The sequence below is a fragment of the Embiotoca jacksoni genome, unplaced genomic scaffold (assembly GCF_022577435.1).
Source record: "Embiotoca jacksoni isolate LCO1_2020_lvr unplaced genomic scaffold, fEmbJac1.0.p SCAF_5, whole genome shotgun sequence".
NCBI lineage: Eukaryota > Metazoa > Chordata > Actinopteri > Embiotocidae > Embiotoca > Embiotoca jacksoni.
In genome coordinates this window covers 16,555,772-16,576,979 of record NW_027185403.1, presented here as the reverse complement: position 1 = coordinate 16,576,979, position 21,208 = coordinate 16,555,772, and the positions used below count along the sequence as shown (strand labels likewise).

The 21,208-nt window shown below is 42.0% G+C and overlaps 2 protein-coding genes across 2 annotated transcripts in view; both read left to right on the top strand.

The window, feature by feature from the left end:
* The window catches only part of LOC138211153 (connector enhancer of kinase suppressor of ras 2), a 57,952-nt gene extending 50,591 nt beyond the window's left edge, over positions 1–7,361 (top strand). The window contains 5 exon segments of the mRNA XM_069170835.1: positions 301–371; positions 461–561; positions 1,287–1,884; positions 3,799–4,061; positions 4,167–7,361. Coding sequence (XP_069026936.1) covers positions 301–371; positions 461–561; positions 1,287–1,884; positions 3,799–4,061; positions 4,167–4,376 — 1,243 coding nt within the window. The 3' untranslated portion in view covers positions 4,377–7,361.
* Positions 7,362–8,565: 1,204 nt separating this feature from the next.
* Positions 8,566–16,684, top strand: apool (apolipoprotein O-like). Its single transcript, XM_069170834.1, has 11 exons — positions 8,566–8,632; positions 9,589–9,687; positions 9,777–9,899; positions 10,395–10,449; positions 11,076–11,174; positions 12,519–12,610; positions 12,690–12,779; positions 13,418–13,646; positions 13,739–14,074; positions 14,387–14,521; positions 16,045–16,684. The coding sequence occupies exons 1-11, from the start codon at positions 8,621–8,623 to the stop codon at positions 16,131–16,133; spliced, it is 1,359 nt and encodes a 452-aa protein (XP_069026935.1). The 5' UTR covers positions 8,566–8,620; the 3' UTR covers positions 16,134–16,684.
* Positions 16,685–21,208: the final 4,524 nt, after the last annotated feature.

The window sequence follows — 21,208 nt, the reverse complement described above, 5'->3', positions numbered from 1 at the left end:
TCAGAGACTCGCTGTTCAGAGAGAATGGGACTAAGGATTGTCATTTCTCTCTTTCTGCATCCATCTCTCTAATTATCTCAAAGCTTTTCTCTCCTCATCAGGGGGATGGCGTCAGTTAGACAGATATCAACTGTTAAGAGACACCACTTGAATTATTTAGTGTCAAAGTTTTTTATTCATCACCTACCATTTACCCAGTATAACCCATCCTTCCTCCTCCTCTTCCTTTTTTTAAAATTTTTTTTTTATCATCCATCCTTTGACGCCTACTTTAACTTTAACTTCCCTTGTTTCCTATAGGTGGATGAACCGGCTGGGGCTCGCTGCTATTGGCTACACACCGGATGATAAGGTGCCACGCCCTGATGAAGGTGAGACGAACTGGTTTGACTTGGAAGTCAGTCTTTTTGTGCATGAGTTGCTGACAGTGTGTGTGTGTCTCAATCTATCTTCCTAACAGACTACTGGAGTGAGAGTGATCAGGACGAGGTCGATGGCTCAATGACACTCAAACAGGAGGGACCCTCATCCCTCTGTGATACTTACCATCGCACACCATCAGTAAGTAACACAAACACTTACATGCACACTCAACATTTTCTTTGCAGTGTTTCATTCTGATAGAATATTTTATTCTTAAAAGCCCCACAGTTTTCAGTGCTGCATAGACCGGAGCTCTCAGCATTAATAAAACATCAGAGTGTGAGACTATCTGGTTCTGTAAGCAGCCAAGACCATCACTTCTCTGTGTTCTGCTGCCAGAACCTGTAACGCAGTCCGGCCTCACGGTGGCGACATTTGACAGAGCTCATTACATCTCTGCTTTTTTACTCCAAAGATATTCAGACATTTAAATCCAGTGGTACCATAATGATGATCTTAGATGAGCCATACAGCAGTCATGTCAGTCATTCCTGCAGTTACTCCTCTGCCATCTCATTGCTTTTTTGCTCTCATCTTTTGCTCTCTTTCTGCCCTTCACACCTCCCTGTCCTTCTCTCCTCTCCTGTCCTCTCTCCATCCTTGTACATCTCCTACTTCTCCTTGTTTTGCGCGTCACTTTTTCCTTGTATCTGTGCTCACTGTCCTGTCGACTTTCCCTGCTCACACTCACTTACCCTCGGCCCACTCAGGCAAACTTCCTCCACAGTTATGACCAGTTGCCCCGCTCAGTGAGCTCCATGAGCCTCATGCGCTCCACTCCGTCCCCTCTCCCTCCAATAAGTGCCTCCACCTCCCCCATTCCTCCACAGATGGTCTCTTCCACCTCCCCTCTCCCTCTCCAGGTTAATTCTTCTAGCCCCTTCCCGGAGCCCAAGCACGGTCGACATTTCTCCAGTGAGTCCACACACTCCCACTCCTCGGCCGAGGACCAGCGCGGAGATGGCATGGGCATGGGCACGGGCACAGGCAGCACCAGTACCCACTCGTCCGGCTGCCGCTCCTCCCATCGTGAGCGCCGCTCCTGGCAGGACCTCATCGAGACCCCTCTGACCAGCGCGGGGCTGCACTTCCTCCAGACAGCGCCGGGGGAGAACGAGTACGGCGGCCTGATGGGGAGCATGGCCGGAGAAATGGGGTTCTACGGAGGTCTGGGCAGACAGGGCATGTCCCCGGAGAGACGCAGGCAGGCCACTCTGCCCGTACGGAGACACCACGCTGCAGAGAGGGACAGGGAACGGGACGGGCCCTTCCCCCTGGAGCGGGGCCCACACACACACAGCCACACACACCGACGCTCCCACAAGCAGCGCAGCCAGAGTCTGCCCAGGAACAGGGACCCGATGCCAGGAAAACTGTTACACACGTCAGCTCATATGGAGGAGAGGAGTGAAGACGAGGAGGCAGAGGGGCAGGCAGCAGACATTCTCGAGGGTGAAGAGGGTAAGATCAGAACTCACTGTCTGGATCATGCAAGACTAAATGTTTGCTGTATCATTTAAGCAGGAGCAAATATTCAGATCATTTACTCAAGTAAAAGCAACAATGCCACACTGTAAAAATACTTACAAGGAAAAGTACTGCATTATTAGTTTCAGTAGTTAAAGTACTGATGCAAAACATAGACCGGTATGAGTGTTTAAATATTGTAAATTGGATTATTATCACTAACGTTTGAGCACGACAGTCCTACTTTACTGTTAACGTGGAGCAAATTTGAATGATTTGATATATTTGTATGCAGTTTAATCTATAATAATTGATTACATTTTATAAGCTCATCATGTTGTTCTGTCTGTAAACTCTTAACTCTAACGTGTTGGTTCCTGTGGATCCTCCTGCCCTCTAAACAGCTCAAAGAAACACAGTAAACATAATTTGGCAGCTTAATGCTTCATGTTTGGTGTGTGTGTGTTTATGAGAGTTGCTCTTAAACTTCATTTTAAAGTGATGACATTTTAATAGTTCATTACAGACAACTGACTTCTGTTTGGGGTGTCAGAGGCCCAAACTGGAAACCCTTGTTAAATACAGTACATTTTCATATGCTCTCTCTCTCTCTCTCTCTCTCTCTCTCTCTCTCTCTCTCTCTCTATATATATATATATATATATATATATATATATATATATATATATATATATATATATTTCTTTTTTTATATAAAAAAAATTATCTAAAGGGGAAAATGTTTACTTTTAAAATAATATTTAGGTTATTTATTTTATGAGATCTGTGAGACCACAAATGATGAAGAAATAAAGATATCCGCTCACAAAACATCTTGAAAATAACTAGTTACTATAGCTGTTATAAATAGTGTCTAAAAACTCTACCCAAGTACATTACTTGGAAATGTACTTGAATTCCACAATTGCTTTAAGTAGTTCTCACCCTGGGGTAAATATAAGATGTCACAAGATGATTACCAGGGAAAGAGAGAATTATCAAAAAAATGAAACCACGCAACACAAAATCTTCAACAGACACAATCCCTGTGACTGTAGAGTGCAAGTACACATTTTATTTGTATTAAGGGGACACAAAACAAAAGGTTTAGAGACCATTAATTGGGCACATTGTTCAACCAGGTGACTAATGTCTAATGTAAGAACATTTCCCTCTTCTTTCTCTTTGTCAAAACTCTTCTTACTGTTCTATGTAAGTTTTCTTTGCACCAGTGAGCCAAGTCAGAATTAAAAAACTTTCTTTACTAACACAAATTTGCTGTAAATGTCATTCACAAAATCGTCATACACGATTAAAAAGAACAAGGGTTCTGTTGCAAGAAATTGGAAATCAAAAGAAGGTATTTCTGTGGCATTGTAAGCAAAGGTACGTGGTACAAGTGGAAAAAGAGATGCCTGCATGCTGAATCCAAGTGTATTAGATAAACAACGTTTCCTTTTAAGTTGGATGTTTGTCAGGTTAAAGGGTGAGAAACATCATCAACAAGTCTACCTAAGAAGGAAATACAGCCAAATACATCAAAAAATACAGTAGGAAGCTCAAAGAAGGGGAACCTGAAAGCATCTTTAAAAAGTCCCATCAGAAAATGTCCACACATACAGTACCTGATGCATTTGGAAGGATCATTAGAGGCAACCGGCTCCAACAAAGCACAGAATTTAGAAAGAATTTAGATAAATTTGTGAATTCAACAAGTTCTTACTTCCTTGTTCTTAATTACTTGTATTTAACACTAAAAACTCAAATACTGACATTTTGGAAAAAGGCTTTAATTTGCTCATTTTAATTTGCTCTCTGCAAATGCTACTTCTGCTCTTTTACTGTTAAATACACCATCCCAGTACGTCATCAGTCTGATTCTCTCTGTTTGACTCATGCCTGCCCCAGACCTGCGGGAGTTGAGAGTGGAGAGCAGAGAGAGGAGGGTGTCGGAGGGAAGGGAGCGGCGGGTGTCAGAGGGCCGGGAGCCCGAGCCCCTGGACGGGCTAGAGCAGCTGTATCGGGCCCTGGAGCAGGCCAACGTGACGGCCCTGGGAGACCCGAGACCCTGCAGCAGGCAGGACCTTCGACGCTGTTTCACCCAAAGAGCAAGGGACCCCCTGCTCAACGACAGGCTGCACCGGGTTCGAGCCCTCCGCAGCACCTTGAAGGTACCAAGATCGATTCTGTCACAAAACACAACAAAGATTATTTAAGGGAAAGTGATGTGTGGAGATTTTACGTGGTAACTCCCTGGTATCGTTTTGCTCCGACAGGCCAAAGAGTCAGAGCTGTCGGTGATCTGCGCCCTCCTGGAGGACCCTGGCCTCTGCTCCCAGACCTTCAGAGAGTGGAAGCAGTGGCACAGTGAGCTCTACTCAGACATCTGCCAGCTCAGCCCCGGCACCAACGGCCAGGACGACCTCTCCCCGCTGGCCGCACCTCTCATGACCCACACACACTCCTTCATCGAGACACACGTGTGAGGAAGAAGCAAAGACTGAACTGACACACACACACTCACCTACACACACACACACACACACACACACACACACAAACGCAGAGCTTTACATTAGCCAACCCCTCTCTCCTGATCACGACTCTGAGCACGCACCTACACAAACACGCACCCACAGGAACACACATTGTAAGATGTGTAAATATCATAGAGGGAACAGTCTGAGACCTGCGTGTATGAACTTTTGATAATCCTGAGGACCCCACAGGGTGCCTATTGCATGCCTGAACAGAAAGCATTAATCTTCCTTTGTCTATGGAACTCAGCATAAACTCCACACGCTTGTCAAGAAAAACGGGGGAAAAAGGAGACTTTTTAACACGTTCGTTCCTTTGTATTCTCTCGGTTTTGCAATTTTTTTGTCGTTGATTTCAGGGGGCAGGGGGAGCTATGTAGCAGCAATACAGAGGAGAATCCTTTTCACCACAGCACTGTACTTTTGTACTGATGAACTTTGCACCCAGAGCCACCAGTTCTCCCCCTTCCTCTCTCTTTTTTTTCTTTCTCTCATTACATATCTTGATTTACAGGGACCTCACTGTTATTCCAGGCGGATCTCACGGGACAGTGTGGGGAACGTAAGGGTAGTGACTTCAGTGTAAGACTGTGAGAGGTAGCCATCGATGCTGGTTTATCTGTTTTAGCCATTTTTTTTTTCTCTGGGAACCCACGAAAGCGAGCGTCACAAGTGTCGAGAGCCCACTGTGCCAGCCAGATGCACACTATTTCAAACTGTGAAGTGTCAAAAAAAATTGCCCAGTTTTATCTGCAGAAGGAGGCTTCTCTGATAGAGTGCAACTCTCCATTTCTGTTCGCATCCTCTCCATCTCCTTCTTTCTTTTCCTCTTTATCAGTATTTCCCTCCATCTCCTCCTTCTCTTCTCTCCATTTCTCCCTTTCTCTCTCTCTAGTCCTCAAAGACTTGTGTATATGTGTATACTGCTGTGTATACTGATGTAAATGTTTGCGTTCCACTACCACTGTGATATGCTTCTAGAGGTAGCGGAGGGAAGACAGAGAGTTATGTATTTGCTTGGGTGCAAAACAATATTTCTTTTTAGTTTATTGTTTTATTTTTTATTTTTTTTTCTTTAAACAGCGAATGCAAGAGCTAGAGAGTTCTTTTCAAAGGAGTCACTCACTACAAAGAATGCACTTTCTATATCTCTATATCTCATCGGCTGCATCACAGGGTCTACGTCTCATCGGCCTCTTTACCATTGCTGTTCAAATATCAGGTAAAAGCATTTCGCCGTCTCATTTTCTAAAGATTTGTGTACAGTCTACAAATATATTTAAACATAGAAGAATATATAAATCTATTTACGTTTTGTGTCATAGATATAATGTAAAGTATGATGTATTCTATGCCAAGGTTTTGCAGTGTCCCCCTCTTCACTCTGTAGATGCAGGGTGTTTAGCAGTTGAACAACTCGGAGGCAAAACAAAACACAAACCCGCCATCACTGACAGCTGATTGACAGTTTCCACTGGTTTACATCACGGCTGACCCTTCTCCTAGTGATGTGTTGCATGAGAAAAGGCCTGGGATTGATTTGAATGGACAGGGTAAAATACTGTGGATCATTTGTTCCTATTTTTCTTTTTTTTTCATCCTCTTCTTCATGATTGCAAGATAATTAGACTTGTAGCGCATGATACATGCAAAAGTACTGTTGAAGAATGACTTTTTATTCATATGTTCATAAGTCTTTTCTCATTAGATAGTGTTTGAAGACACACACTGTACAACAACTGAGGGAAGCTGTTTCCCACCCGTACTCAGTTCCTTGAAGTAATGCGGATCCTCCTTTTCGCATCCAAACATAAAGTTTAAATTTGATGTTTTGGTTTAAAGACTGACACGTGTCCAGAGGCTTCAGAAATCTGAGAGACATCAGTATAGTTACCTCTAAAATGGAAGATATGTTGACATTCCCTCCAAGCATATGGTTGACACTCTACACTACTAGGTAGACCTCTACACTAACTGGTCTGTAATGTCTGTGAAACTCGGATGAATCATTTCGTCTGCAATATGAGGCCAAGGACTCAACGGTGCCCCCCAGTGTCCGAGACTCTGAGAGACATGCGTAGCACCTGCTGCATCCAGCGTTATCTGTACTTCTTCATATTTTACTGTAGTTCTTGTGTAGGTTTGGGATTTTTATCATGTAACACTGTCGTGAAATATCAAACACACCCCAGAGATATAGCTCATGTATTTTTTTTTTTTTTTTTTTTTTTTTTTTAATGGTTAATTTGCATACCACAAAGAAACTAAATGATGCAAGCACTTTCCCTGTGCCTCCCAACCCTCTCTTTGGCAACAAAGGATTGACTATACTGGTGTTCCCACACACACACACACACACACACACACACACACACACACACACACACACACACACACACACACACACACACAGCTGTAGAAGAGTCACGATACAGTTCCAGTCTGCAGACCTCTCTCCGTTTCTCATCTGTAGTGTTGGTCTTCTTTCTCCAGCTGCTCGCTCCGCTGAGCAGGCAACATACTGTAGATTAAGGAGTTCTGAGAGTTTTAATTTGTAGGCACTTGACTGTGTTATCCCTCCCAGATCTTTGTGTGTGTAGACCTGCAGAAACAGGCCGAAAAGGGAGATTCCACTGTGTGTTCTTTCAGGGGTGTACACCTCATGGTACATTGCACAGGTGTGTAAGATGTAAGTTGCACTGCGACATTAAAAAAGGAACATATTGCTCTTTTTCAAGGATAATATTAGCTTACTGTTATTCTGTACATTAAACTGACTAAAGATGATATTAAAAAAGAAAGAAAATGACATTTATTCTTCCTAAAGTAGCCTTTTTTGGTTTCATATATATGAATATATATTACAAAAAATACAGATTGTAAACCTAAGTTGTTAAACTTTGACTTCAATAAACTGAATCCTCTGCACTATGAGCTATGTTCTGTTCATGTGTACCTTTTCTCACATTTATTGAAATTGTTTTACAATGTGTTGTGAAAAGTTGGTGGTAGTTTCAAATTAAAAGCAGGAGCGCTGCAACGATTAGTCGATGAATCAATTAATTGATTGTCAGAAAATGAATCGCCAATTGATCATTCTGAGTCATTTTTCAATGAAAAAAAATGCCAAAATTTGGGCTTCTTAAATATGACTATATTCTGGCTCCATTAGTCGTCCCTGATAATAAACTGGTTGTTGACTGTTAGTCAAACAGGACATTTTAGGCTGCTCCTTTGACTTGGGGAAACACTGGTCCATATTTGTCACCATTTTTCTGACATTTTAAAGACCAAACAGCTAAATGATTGATCAAGAAAATAATCAACAGATTAATCAATAAGGGAAATAACTATTATTTGCAGCCCTAAAGAGCAGCAGTTATTTTATGAACCGGGAGGCCATATGCTTTGTTCCCAAGATATATATTGTGTGAAATGTCTCCGAGCAAAATTAACTTTTACCTGCTCAGTCTTCACAAGGAAAAACGTAATTTTTTTGCAATGTGGACCCCTACCAGGCCCCTACTGGCCACACCCACTGCCCTCTGTATAATGTGTATGTATCAAGTTAATTTCCCATTAAATCCAGTACAACGTGCAGCTCTGTTCTAGGTGACAATAACACTTTGCATTAATTGGTGGCAAAAATGTGGTAAAACCACATATGGGAACAACAAACAAAAACAATAGTTCTTAAAACTATTACTTGATATGACCACAAAATTAGTTTGTAATACCACATCTGCCTCAGTGATTTTACACTTAAGTGATGCAAATTTTATGACAACTTTTCACCTCATCACACAAAACTAATAAATATGCAATCAACCTGTGGCTCTTGGGGCACCACGGGGTCAGCTGCCCCCGGCAGATGCCTGCCTTGCCACTAGATATAATATCAACAACTGATTTATGTGTTGAGCTGCATGCAGGAGTTAAATCATTTAAATCTCTTTTGAAATATATTTAAAACAAAATGGTTTATTTTACATTTTAATTATATGCATACAAATCTACCTGGGAGAGCATGAAAACACTGTGCAGGTACAGCGTGTGCTGGAGGAGATCACAGAGCCGGACTGCAGTTGCCCCCTCAGGCCGTTAGGTGGCAGTAGCTGACCGCGATTTTGGCCCAGTTTACAAGCCTCCAAACCAGAAGGAGCCCAAAGAAGAAGGAAAGGAGGAGCGCTGTCATGGCGGCCAAGGTGAATGCTTGACATTTTCTCTTCGGCAAAGTTTTTGGTCTTTGAACGGTGTCTTTTCAAATGAGTGTATGGGGTGGATGTTAACGTGAACTGTCCCGGAGCCGCTGTGGCAAACGTAGTCTGACTGTCACCGTACAGCCAAGTTACGCTGCAACAACCGCGCCGCTGCTAACTGCGTCCAACGCGTTAGCCTCTGGAGCAGAGGAGGCGCCGTGAAACCTCCGAAACACGTGGCGAACAGCTGTTAAATGGTGACACGTGTCCGCCCTGTCTCTGTGTTTGGGATTAGACACGTATTTACAACAATATGAACACTGATCGTGGTTGTGATGCTCGTTAGTCTTAACTAGTTGCATGCAGCTGTGAAAGTAATCCATGATATCCGGTACGCGTCACGTAGTGACGACGGACATCACTCACGCTGCAAGATGTTTATTTACTTATTAGTGCTCGAAAGTAACTGAACACATTTACTGTTTTGAGATTGGAATATTTTGGACTTGTCATTATTTGACAGCTGCATTTATTCACTGGAGATTTCACATATCAAATCTGTGTGATTGTTTTCAGTAAAGCGTCGTTTTATATATCAAATGTGAAGCTTTGTCATCGATGACTAATTAAATCAGCTGCAACTTAACCTGAAACAGCACTATTACTTTAGATTAATGACACTTAATAATACTGAATAATAAAACTCCATTACTACAATATAGATAATGATTAAAAAGTAAACCTCAGAAGGTGGTAATTATCAACGGGTGCTTTTATTTTGGTGTTCACGTTTTACTTCTAATGGAGTACTGTTATTGTAGTTTTGCTGATTTTACTCATGAAATTTGCCCACTGAAGGATCCACATGAGTCATCTGTCTATTACTGCTCGGTGTCTTGTTTGAGTTGCTGCAATGGGCTGACGTTCACCACAGTTAGAAGTGTGATTTCTTTCTGTGCCAGGTGGTGATGGTGGCCGTCCCGACGGTGCTGGGGATAGCCTCCATCCGCGTGTACACCGTGAAAGAAGCCCCCGCTGACGGACTGGTTACTCGAGAGAGGGTATGGCAGCGCCGGAACGTCAGCAAGATCTGCTGTTCGTTGAACCGTCGCACTTAACAATAACACGCCGCCCCTTCCTCTGTCTGCAGCTGAACATCTACACGCCGCCGCTGTCCGCTCAGGTCAAGTTCGTCCCAGAGAGTCCAGGGTTTCTTGAGAGCGGGTTAACTGCAGCCAGAGAGAGCGTGCTACCCTTTGCTCAGGCTGTGAAGGTATTCACACCTTTGCTGTGTGTATCTACAGTTGCACATCAAGTTCACAGGCACCACTCTCTGCGGAACTTTCACTTTCTCTGCAGCACTTTGAGCACAAGCAGAAAAACAACCTTTAATTGGTGTAAATGATACAAAGGAACAACAGATAAAATACACTGAATACATCTTGTCTGGCACCTGCAGCTCTGCTTCAACCCTGGTTTTTGTGCTCCTCTGGTTTGCGGTGACAGCACAATCCCACGTGCTGCGAGTGCTCTGTGCAGGAGCGGTTTTGCAAAGTTCAGGGGTTAGACAGGAAATAGTGTTCGCACATTTATCTTCGGAGTTATAACGTTTGCTGCGGGAGGGTTTGACAGTTTGATGGTGTGAAAGATGGGGAAGACAAAACACAGTACACTGACTCAGATCTAGCCGTTTCAGTATTGCCTAGAAAAGCTGTGTTCTTGATGGCATTTTGTAGTGGTTTTAGTTGTGCCTTTTTGTTCCCTGCAGGGTGCCTGGGTTTCTGTGAAAAGAGGAAGTGTTAATCTTTCCCATGCAGGACAGGGTGAGTCAACAGCTGGTAGTCGAAGATCTCACTTAAAGACAATATTCTGCCCGGGGGAGGCTGTGGCTCAGTCGGTAGAGTGGGTTGAACACTAATCAGAAGTTTGGTGGTTCAATCTCCAGCTCCTCCTGTCCACATGCCTAAGTGTCCTCGAGCAAGACACTGAACCCTAAATACCATCGGTATGTTGTAAGTCGCTTTGGATAAAAGCATCAGCTAAATGAAATGAAATGAAATGTAATGTAATGTAATGCCTCCCTGAGAACAAAACAAATACATTTCTCACTGCTACACAGTACTAAGACATTATAATTGGTCTTTAGTTTTTTTTTTTGAGGTAAATAACAAAACACGAGTTATTAAATTACCTATTTATGTTTGGATATCATTGTACGTAATAATAAAGTATAAAATTGCCAATAGTTTCTATTTTGCAAGCCGAATGATGAATTTGTTTCTGTGCATGTGTTTCTGTGTCATGACTGTTTCTGTTTTATGATTAGTGCTACTCGTGAGGTAAATATAGTCACCGTGTGAGCAGTAAAGGGGAACACATCGCTTCAGGAGGGAGCTGAAAGAGTATTTGTCAGCATGTTGACGGTGTTTCTCTGCTCCCCGTTTCCTAGATGTATTCTATTACCTGAAAGACCCTCCGCCGGAGTTCCTACCCCGGTTAGGCACCGTCACCATGGCTGGTCTGCTCGGCATGTTCTTGGCACGGAAAGGTAAGCTGAGCCCCAGTCGCTACTGTACGGCACCAACTCTTTAGGACTGCAGGGAGCAATGATGATGTCCTTCTGCCCATTTGTCATATTCTGAAGCATATTAAAGTAAATCATTATGCAGATTCCTATCACCATATTTGAGCTCATAATCATCATGTAATCTGCAGCACATTTTTCATTAAACATATGCTTCGTTCACAGTAAGATTGCATGATAATACCAGCACATCGTCGTATCCCCATTTGCCCCAAATGACCTTTTCTACTGATATGACTGCCCAATATAATGGCACTTAAATAATACCTAACTGCTCGATGCTTGATGCCACGTCCCTGGTGCGAGGATGTTCTTGACTGGAGCATGAGAGGGTGAAACAATGTGTCTGCGTTGTGGCTTTTTTTCTTTCTTTTTTTAAATTTTTTTACAGATAACGTATTTGCTGTTTGCAAAGATTGCTCAGCGTCGATCATGTGAGGAGGAGCCACATCACAAATTTGAATTTGAAACAGGCTGTTTAACATTAATACAAAAAGAACGAGTCCCACATGTCAGTTTACTCGGAGCCTCAAAGGCAGAGGATGGCGTTCCTCATGCATCTGTGTGATGGTGTATGACGGGATGTTCACATAGTTAATGAAACATCACATTTTTTTGTTTAGTTCAATCCTCTAATATTCTGAACATGTTTAGATATTCTTATGGATTGCTGCACTGAATGTGCTCCAACACACCTGTTTACTGACCATACACATCATCATGTAAACCCATATTCAACTGCAAATAGACCGAAGACAACATATCAAATGGTCAAACTGAGAAAGTTTAGAGTTTTATGAAAATAATATGCTTATTTTGAATTTGATGCAACAACTTTTTTGGAAGCGGGGTTGTATTTGATAAACTGAGCTGAGTTTTCCCCGTTCTTATCAGACGGCCATCACAGGTTAATCTGATTATCAGAATTCAGAGACCACAACCACACCAGGTTCTTCTCTTTGTTAAACGACAGAGGTACAAAGAAGTTCACCGCATGAGAACCAAGTGAAGTTTCTGTTTCAGTTTTTCAGCACTCTTTGTACTTATTGTACTCTTGCTCTCTCTCTCTCTCTCTCTAAATTAAAAGTACATTTAAATGTTAATGTCAATTAAATTAAGTTATTGTACCTTAAGGAGGTGTTTGCGATATTCAGACCGCCAACATGGGTTTAACCTGTGTACTGTGTTGGTCTAAATAAGCTGTAATTAGCCGTGTGTACGTGAACTCTCTGAATACAGCAGTTGTCCTCGCAGGTTTACATCTACATTGTACTGATAACTGTCCTGCTCTGTAAAACTTCATTTCAGGCTCTCGTTTCAAGAGGGTAGCTGTTCCCGTGGGCCTCATGAGTGTAGGAGCATCAGTGTGCTACCCGGCCCAAACAGTGGCTTTGTTTAAGGTGACAGCACTTTTTAAACGCTGACATCTTGTTCATATTTTCCGAATTTAATTCTAGTGTTTTCTTCTTTGTTCCCAAGGTGACGGGTAAGAAGGCGTATGCTGCAGGGAAGTGGAGCAGCGCTGCGGTGTCCTCACTGCTCACCTCCAAGGAGCCTGTTGCTTCACAGGTTAGCAGACATCTTTAGTCTAAACAGATTCATCAGGAGCATTAGATATAGATTTACACAGCTAGTTTGAAACTAGAAAGTAAAGTAAAGCTGTTTTACTGCGTGTGACTAAAACCCAAACAGCGGCTCAGCCCATCTAATAGCAGCCGCTTCCCACTGAATGATTTCCTCTCTGCAGATTTTACTCACTCAAAAAAATCCCTTCTATCTCTTAATGGGTTGTATTCCATTTCCTTTCCTCGCACTTCGCCTTCTTATGATCACTGTGTGTTACTGGAATTTGCTCTTTGCACTTTATACATATTTGCTTGGAGTGTGTTGTTTTTTAAGAAATGAAAGCTTTATCCTACCATTGAATTCACTTTAATTCACTCCATAGTGTCGGTTAAAAGCCTGAAAACTAAAAACTAAATAAAGAAATTGTCTGTGTATTAAATCAAACATATTAGACCTGAATTATTCATTGTAAATGCAGAGCTTTCTTCTGTTTTATTGATTAAATGTGATACTTTGGTCACTGACAAGTAGCGTTTTGGTGTGATTAATGATATTGATGATTCGATTTTTTAAAAATAATTTATATCTTGGTTGAACAGATTAAAATTGAGGTTGTTTTTTTTTCATCCATGTGTTGCTAGTCAGCTGCAGTACCAAACCCAGACTCTGCAGTGGCTGAGGAGGCCTCAGACCCCAGTTCCACCACAGAAACCTCAACCAAGAGCTCTACGATCTCAGAGACAGAGGTGGAATCAGCTGAATCTCTTCCTACCTCTGACGAGCCCATCATCACTGTCATACCAGAGGAAGAGTCATCAGTAACACTCACAGAAACATCCCCCGACCAGGTTCCCACAGAGACCAGCACAGGTGTCACAGATATCGATCCCTGTCTTCTAATCTGTCTGTCTCCATCTCTTTGTTTCATACTGATGATGGTGGTGTGTTTCATCTCTGAGCAGCTCCTTTGACCTCTCCTCCCTCTGAGGAACTACCAGCCCCTGTCAAGAGTGAGGAAACCTCCGATATAAAACGAGCAGCAGAGGGTGTCTCCACTGACACGAGCCCAGCCGAGTCCACACCGAGCTCAGAGCCGGAGACGATAGAGAATGCTGCAGTCGAGTCTGTTTCAGCTGAGTCCGCTGCGGTCGAGTCCGCTCCGGTCGAAGATGCTCCGGTCGAAGATGCTCCGGTCGAGGCCGCTCCGGTCGATGCTGTCACACTTGAGGCTGCTCCAGTTGAGGATGCTCCTTCCTCTGAGGAGACATCTTCTCCAAAGGTCCCAGAACAACCAGCAGGTAAGAAGAATATTCTGCCCCATAATTTCGAAGAGCAAAAGATGTGCTATAGAGCCAACTAAAAACTGATGCCATTGACTCAGGACCATAACACATAAATCAGGTGCTCCTGTTGGCAGCAAAAACGTAGTTTGATTCTACTAAAACAAATAATGGCATACTGTAGATATACTCACCAGCATTCAGGCAGAAACATAGCAACCACAGCTTCGTAGTCATTAACACAGTATGCTTATCATATACATTATATATGTATATATATATATCATATATTAGTCTTTAACCCAGTGTTGCATTTACATTTTTCCACAGAAGCAGTTGTTGAATCAGCGGAGACCAGACCTGCTGAGTTCACTGACCTGCCACCAGTCGCTGCTGTGGAGGAGGCACCAACCCCAACAGTCACACCACCACCTCTTCAACAGCCCGCTGGAGAAAACAGCCGAGGTACTGTGGACACCTGCTGCACATCCATCACACACAAACATCCCTGAAACAAAATGAAGTTTTAAGCGTTGAGTTTCTGAAGCACAGACTCCCATCTATTCTCAGAACGACCTGGACTCTAAGGAACCTGAACATGTTGCATCTTATTCTTATTTGTAGGTAGATGTATGTGATTTAATCACGTTGTTGTCAGTTTCCACTGAAGTACAGCACAACAAGAAACAGACAGCTGCATTACATTCAATGTTACTGCTTCACATTAGTTGTCTGACATACAGTAAATGGGTACATAGTGCTGGTCTTAGAACACTTTAACTCTAACGTCTCATCTTTCAGCACTTATCACACTTATCCTCCGGAGAACCCTTCTATATATTAAACAGTCTGACAGACGGGGGAGTGTGAGAGTTCTTTACTGTCCACAAACCGTTTGATGTCAAAGAGAAGAGAGGCATCTAATGTAACAATACCCGCAGGAGTCAACATGTGGAATATGCAGTTTGAAAACATCAGTCAAGCTTTGTAAAAGTTTATCCAGTCAGTCTGGCTTAAAGCGCAGCAGGAAGACAACTTTACCATCATTTCATACCATAATACAGGCAGTAGTTCTGTTTTCTCCACTGAAAATATCGGAAGCGAATCTGTTTCACTGTAATAAACTTCCATCTCCTAAAAAAAAAAAAGATTTCCTGTTGTGCCTTGCTGCACGTCATGAAGAAGTGCACTCCAGATAAGGTAGCATCCAAATAAACGTAAAATATTTAATCTGTGTTTCATGAACTTTTACTGTTGATTCGGTTTTCCTCCGTTGAAGTTAATAACTGGAGTTCATCAGGACTCAGCAGAGCAGGTTCGTTGGGAGATGAACTGACAATATATATGTATGTATGAAACGACCTCTGCTTTATCATGGCACAGTAATTATGCATTAATAATCAGTGTCTCCTTCATACACAGCTATGAGTAGCTCATTGTGGTTCTGTATTATGTGATACTTTTAACAGAGAGAAGCAAATAATTACAAGTTTCAACAGTCTTTTTGTCCATCCCTTTTATTTTGAATAGTCTTTTAAACTTATAAACCTCCAAAAGTTCTGTCGTTCCCATGAACTCATTTTGAGCGCATCAATTAGAGCAATCTAATGTTATCACGTGGCCGTGATCTAATATCGGCATCAGAGGTCACACTTGGCAGGAAAGAAACTCAAATAGTACAAGACCAGCACATCCTGATGAATTCAGGTAATTCTCAGAAGAGATGTTGCGTGTCTTTGTGCGTTTATGGATCTGTGTGCTTGTAAGAATTAACACCCATTGTACTGAATACTAGTTCACCAGTATTACATGGTCACAGAAGTATTGACTGGACAGTTTGGCTTTGACCCTGGTCTTTATTTTTGTTTGGTTCTAATTAGATGGTCTAGGAGGTGAAGTCCTATCCTGCAAATCTATTTAAGGTTTAACAACCAGTCTTTGTGCGCTTGTGACTGAGATTTTATTGCATTTTTCTTTCTGCCCTGCAGAGGGCTCTGCTTTCAAGCCAGACCCTTCCCTCATGGACTTCGGCCAGTCCAACCCAGACGACGAAGACCTGTACAGCACACGCAGCTGAGAGAGCACGGCCGCCGTTCCCACACTGCCATCTCTTATCTCATCCAAACTGACACGCACTCTGTCATTCTGCGTTGTAAATAAGCCTTTTTGTAAGCAAATGCAGTTAAAAGGCCTTTAGTCAACATTTCCCTTCTCATTTCATCTGCCCACGTCAGTTATAGTTCCACAGAAAACATCCAAATACATTTGCATTGTAGCAGCGATGCAGTGAATGCAGGTACACATTACTGAATCAGTTTGCGTAGGATCGAAACCTGGAAAAATAATTTACACCCACAACGATTTATAAGCCTTTTAAATCACAAATGGCCGATTGTGAAAAGTTCTGTGTATTATTTAACAATTACTGGCTTTTGTACTACAGCTTTCACAGTCATGAATGCACGGCGCTTTTATTTATTGTAATTTAGCCCAGTGTGTTGGGAAGCTGAAAATACTGCACATGTGCTGGTGATGAATACAAGATAGACTTCTGCTGTTCTGTTTTGTTACATAAAAAAATTGTCTTCACTTGTTGAATAAGACACTCAAAATAAATCTATATTTTTCATGAAATCATGTTGGGTCTTGTTAACTAAATACAACACACGCACATAACTTCTTACATTTAACACACAACAAAGCCTTCAAAGACCTTAGAGTTCCCTCCTAAACCTCTGCAGATAAATCGGACCCAAAAAAGATTGACTTCCTCCACCACCACTCAAGTTTCATATCATCATCACACCAAAAACAAATGCAGGAAATGTAACTCAACAGTGTAGCTCTTCATTAATAATCACATAATAAGCAGCTAAACATCTGGACTCTGTACCCCGTAAAGAAAGACTTTTGTTTGAAGGGAAATCATCAAAGTTGCCTGTTTCTACAGGCAGTAGCAGTGCACCTGAACACACCCTGAGATCTTTGATTTGTAGTTTACACAGAAGTCTTTACACTGCAGAAACAGTTTGTCCAGAGTATCATGAATGCTCTGCTGTAATTTGTGAAAAATAAGTCAAGTATACAAAAACATTTCACCGCTAATCCATGTCCCAATCAAAGATCTTTCCAGTGAGCTACTGCTCAGACATATTTGCAAGTCTGTTCGAAACATCTCACATTTATGTTTTTAATTAGTCCCACGTCACCCCTGATGACCAAAACTGGTGTCAACTTATAAACCTCCAAAAGTTATATTGTAAAGCCCTGTAATGAGCTGTTATAATTTCTAGAAATATACAGTATGATGTTGTGTTGCGAAGATCTAGTAGATATTATGATGCCGTAGACCTGGGCTTAAACCTGCTTAATATTAAATACAAGCTATTATCTTTTTCTTTTTTTTTTTTTTGTCATTGTAGCACCATGGCTCTATAGATGCAGTGTTGGTCTTTGTTGATCCACTTTCAAATATCTTAGAAGTTACTGGTTGAATTATCATACAATTTTGGAGACATTTATTTTCCCCAGAGAATAAAAGTCACTTCCTTTAGTGATTGCTTCACTCTGGTGCAGAAATTCCCAAACTTCCCAGACCATGTAACACTGTGTACAAATCAAAATTTCCTAAACCTCCACTTCCCACTGCAGATACCAACCATTTTTTTCATGTTATAAAATTCACTGATATTCCCATGCTGTAGTATCACATTGGGTAAATAACAGAATAAGGCTACTGTTTCAACATTAAAGAGCCGATTTATTCATCAATCAATCCTCAATTGCAAAATCAGCAGAGGAAGGTGCATAGAAACAGCTGTCTGTGGCTTACAGCTGTCTGTCTCTGACCTGTCAGGACCAGCGTTGTCTCCTGCTCCACCGTGCCGCGCCCAAACAACATTCTTTGAGGAACTCGCATTAATCGAATTCATGTTGTGTGTTTCTGGCAATAATACCCAAAGTTTTAAAGGACCAGTGTACAGGATTTTCAGGAAACTATTGGCAGTAATGAAATACAATATTCATATTTCCATATGGTCACCTGAAACTAAGAAATGTTTTCATTGCCTTTGAATGAGTGTTTCATATCTACACATGAAGAGGATCCTCTTTAAGTGGGAACTTCAAGGTCTGAAAAGTGAAGCCAATGTGAAAGTGCTAAAACCTGCAGTTCCTCATGTGGCCACTAGAGGCTGGTGCCAAAAATTTGTCAATCCTCAAGTCAGAATAGGTTAAATTGGGTTAGGTAGGTTAGGTAGTTACTTTATTAATCCCCGAGGGGACATTTTTTCGCTACAGCAGCATACAGGAAGCAATAAGATAATAATAGAATAATAGAAAAGCAATAAAATAGCAGTAAATAGCAGTAAAAAATATAAAATATAAAATGCACAGTATATACAGTATATACAGTACAGTATATATCTATATATATATTATATACAAACAACCAAGAAACACAGTCAATAGTGTTATTGTTATGTGATGGATTTTGCCGGAGGTGAGGTATTGTACAGTCTTATTGCGGTCGGCAGGAATGATCCTGAGGAATACCCAACTTTACATGTTTTCAGCCTGGTACAAAAATAGTTTTGGTCTTGAGAGCATATTTTCCGTTCATGGCAACTGTTAGAGGGTGAATTTGTATGTAACTCATCATCATTAATTGTGTCAAAGCATATGCATAACTAAGGAACAGGTTTCTTTCAGTGAGAGGTGGGTACTCTCACAGTTGGCTTGTTGTCTTCAAGTTTAAGCTAGAGCCATAGAAACAGAAACTGGTTTCAACAATCAGGCTACATTCAGCCCACCTCAGCCCAAGTCAGGCACTGCCAAGACGGAGACGGTCGGGGCCACCCACGCTGAGCTTCAAAACAGCTCTTCTAGAAACCTGTGGGTAACATCACAGAGGCTATGATCATTTTTTTTATACAGTCTATGCTCATTTTCAACAGAGCATTGAATGTTTCACCGCCATGTTTCTACAGTAGCCCAGAATTTCCAAACCAAACAAGCTTTTTTATGGGTTTTCTTGAGTTTCTCTTACACCTTTGTAAGCGTAGGGTGAGAGTAGGGGTCCTGAGTTGGGTGTAATCTGCTGTCTCACCACCAAATGCCACAAAATGCGACACACTGCTCCTTCAATAGTTTTTCTCATATGAACTCCAAAGAATCAGGTCCAGACCAAGTGGCAACCAACCGTGATGTCACCCATTGGTACGTGAACTGCAGTTCTAAAGGCTTGAGTTCGACATTGTTATTTTGGAGCCAGAAGTGACCATATTTGGACAAGTTGGGGAGGAGCAAGCGGTGGATTAGCCTCGATCTGATTGGGAACCCACAGACACAACGCCCCAGATACCACGCCCGCCCATCTATAGCGCAAACCTGAACGCACCACAGGCCTGTCAATCAAACAGACACTCCCCCAAACATACCACGTTTTGAGGCCTAATATCTAATCAATAATTATTTTCAGATGAACTTCCAGAAAACTCATAAGAAGGAGTGACTTTAGCAAATTACACCATTATAACCTGTGTGAAAAATGTGTTGACTGTATTTCATGAGTGAAGTTGAATGGCAGTAAATGGATCCACAGCCTTTTTGGAGCCAACCCCTAGCCACCCTCCGATGTACTGCAGTTTGAGGTACTTCCTCATCGCCTTCACTTTTCAGACCTTGTAGCTGCGTCCACTTTTACTTACAGTCTGTGGTCCAAACATTCTCCAAGTTGGAAGTCTGATCCCAAGCAATCGTAAATCCTTGTGGTTTGCTGAAACAAATGATGGGGCATTAAAATCATTGACGTTTCAATGAAATCTTGTAATATATGGACAAATATTAGTAATTGAAATGATAATGTGGAGGAACAGACCTGTATTATACACAAGAAGGCCATGTGTACTTTGCAAGGTATTTTTGGTGCCACATGTTTTAGCTTATTTCTGTGTGCACAGTCAGTACAGAGTGACCAGAGTATCCGCTAACATCTTTATAGCCTCTTTACTGCTCCAGACAGGAACTGGAGCTGGACCCCTGGACCTCATAAACTCTGCATGAGCCTGTCCAGAGTCATGACACTTGGGATTCTGTGTGTGTGTGTTCAATTAGACATCAATACTTTCTCATCCTTCTTGTGTAATGCATGAAAAAAAAAAACACATATGTGGGGGCAGTTTTCCTGTGGCATTGCAGCTACAGTTTGTTCCGGTTTGCGTCGAGGGGGTAAGGTAGGTAGGTAGGTAGGTAGTTACTTTATTAATCCCCGAGGGGAAATTTTTGGGACGTTTGTGGGCTGTCGTGACTTTGCTGTCGTGTCTTTTTTAAACAAGGAACAATTTCTCCCAGAAAGAACTGTGTCCTTGAAGGATTATCCACCAACAGCAGTATTAAGACCACATGGAACATATTGACTCGGAAACCAGAAATAGTGGGAATGCTGGAGATCAGTGAAATCTTTTCTTCACACAGCTTGTTAGGGAAGGATGGACATCTTGTTGCTATAAGCCATGGGCCACTCTGAGAGCTTTCAGAGCCCCGACCCACCCCTGGCAAGATGTGATGCTAAGTATAGCTTCATCTCACCTCTCTCAAGGGTCCCCTCCACATATGGGACCCCCTTCTTTACAGCATCCAACACAGGCTGCAGCTATAACACTGGTCTGAGAACTAATGTTGAGACTGGACTCTGTGATGTAGGCCAGAGCGCTCTCAGATTTGTTTTTTTTCTTGACCAGCACAGAGGAAGCGTCTCTGACCTCCCACCTTTTAACCCCATGTGCCGGATTTTCCACAGAGGACATTTGCAAGGGTTACGGCTTGTGGTGGTTATCTTCTCAGGGTCTGGAGTGAGGGAGACCCCCACCATCTAATAAACACATTTCTCAGCAAAATAATATAAACGTAACAGTTACGTTAGCCATGCAAGGCTGTTTGTAAATATTGTGTATGTTTACAAATGCACATTTTTCTCCTCTATTTGAGTGAGTCACTATATGTCTGCTTGTTTTTATTCCCATGTGTATAGATCAAATCACATGTCAGTTTAATGTCTTCAACAGAAACATACGTACAGACTTACAGTGCGTCACTGCTTGTGCAATTCATTTAAAATAAATAATCGTTTTTTCAGAGTTTGGATCTATTAGC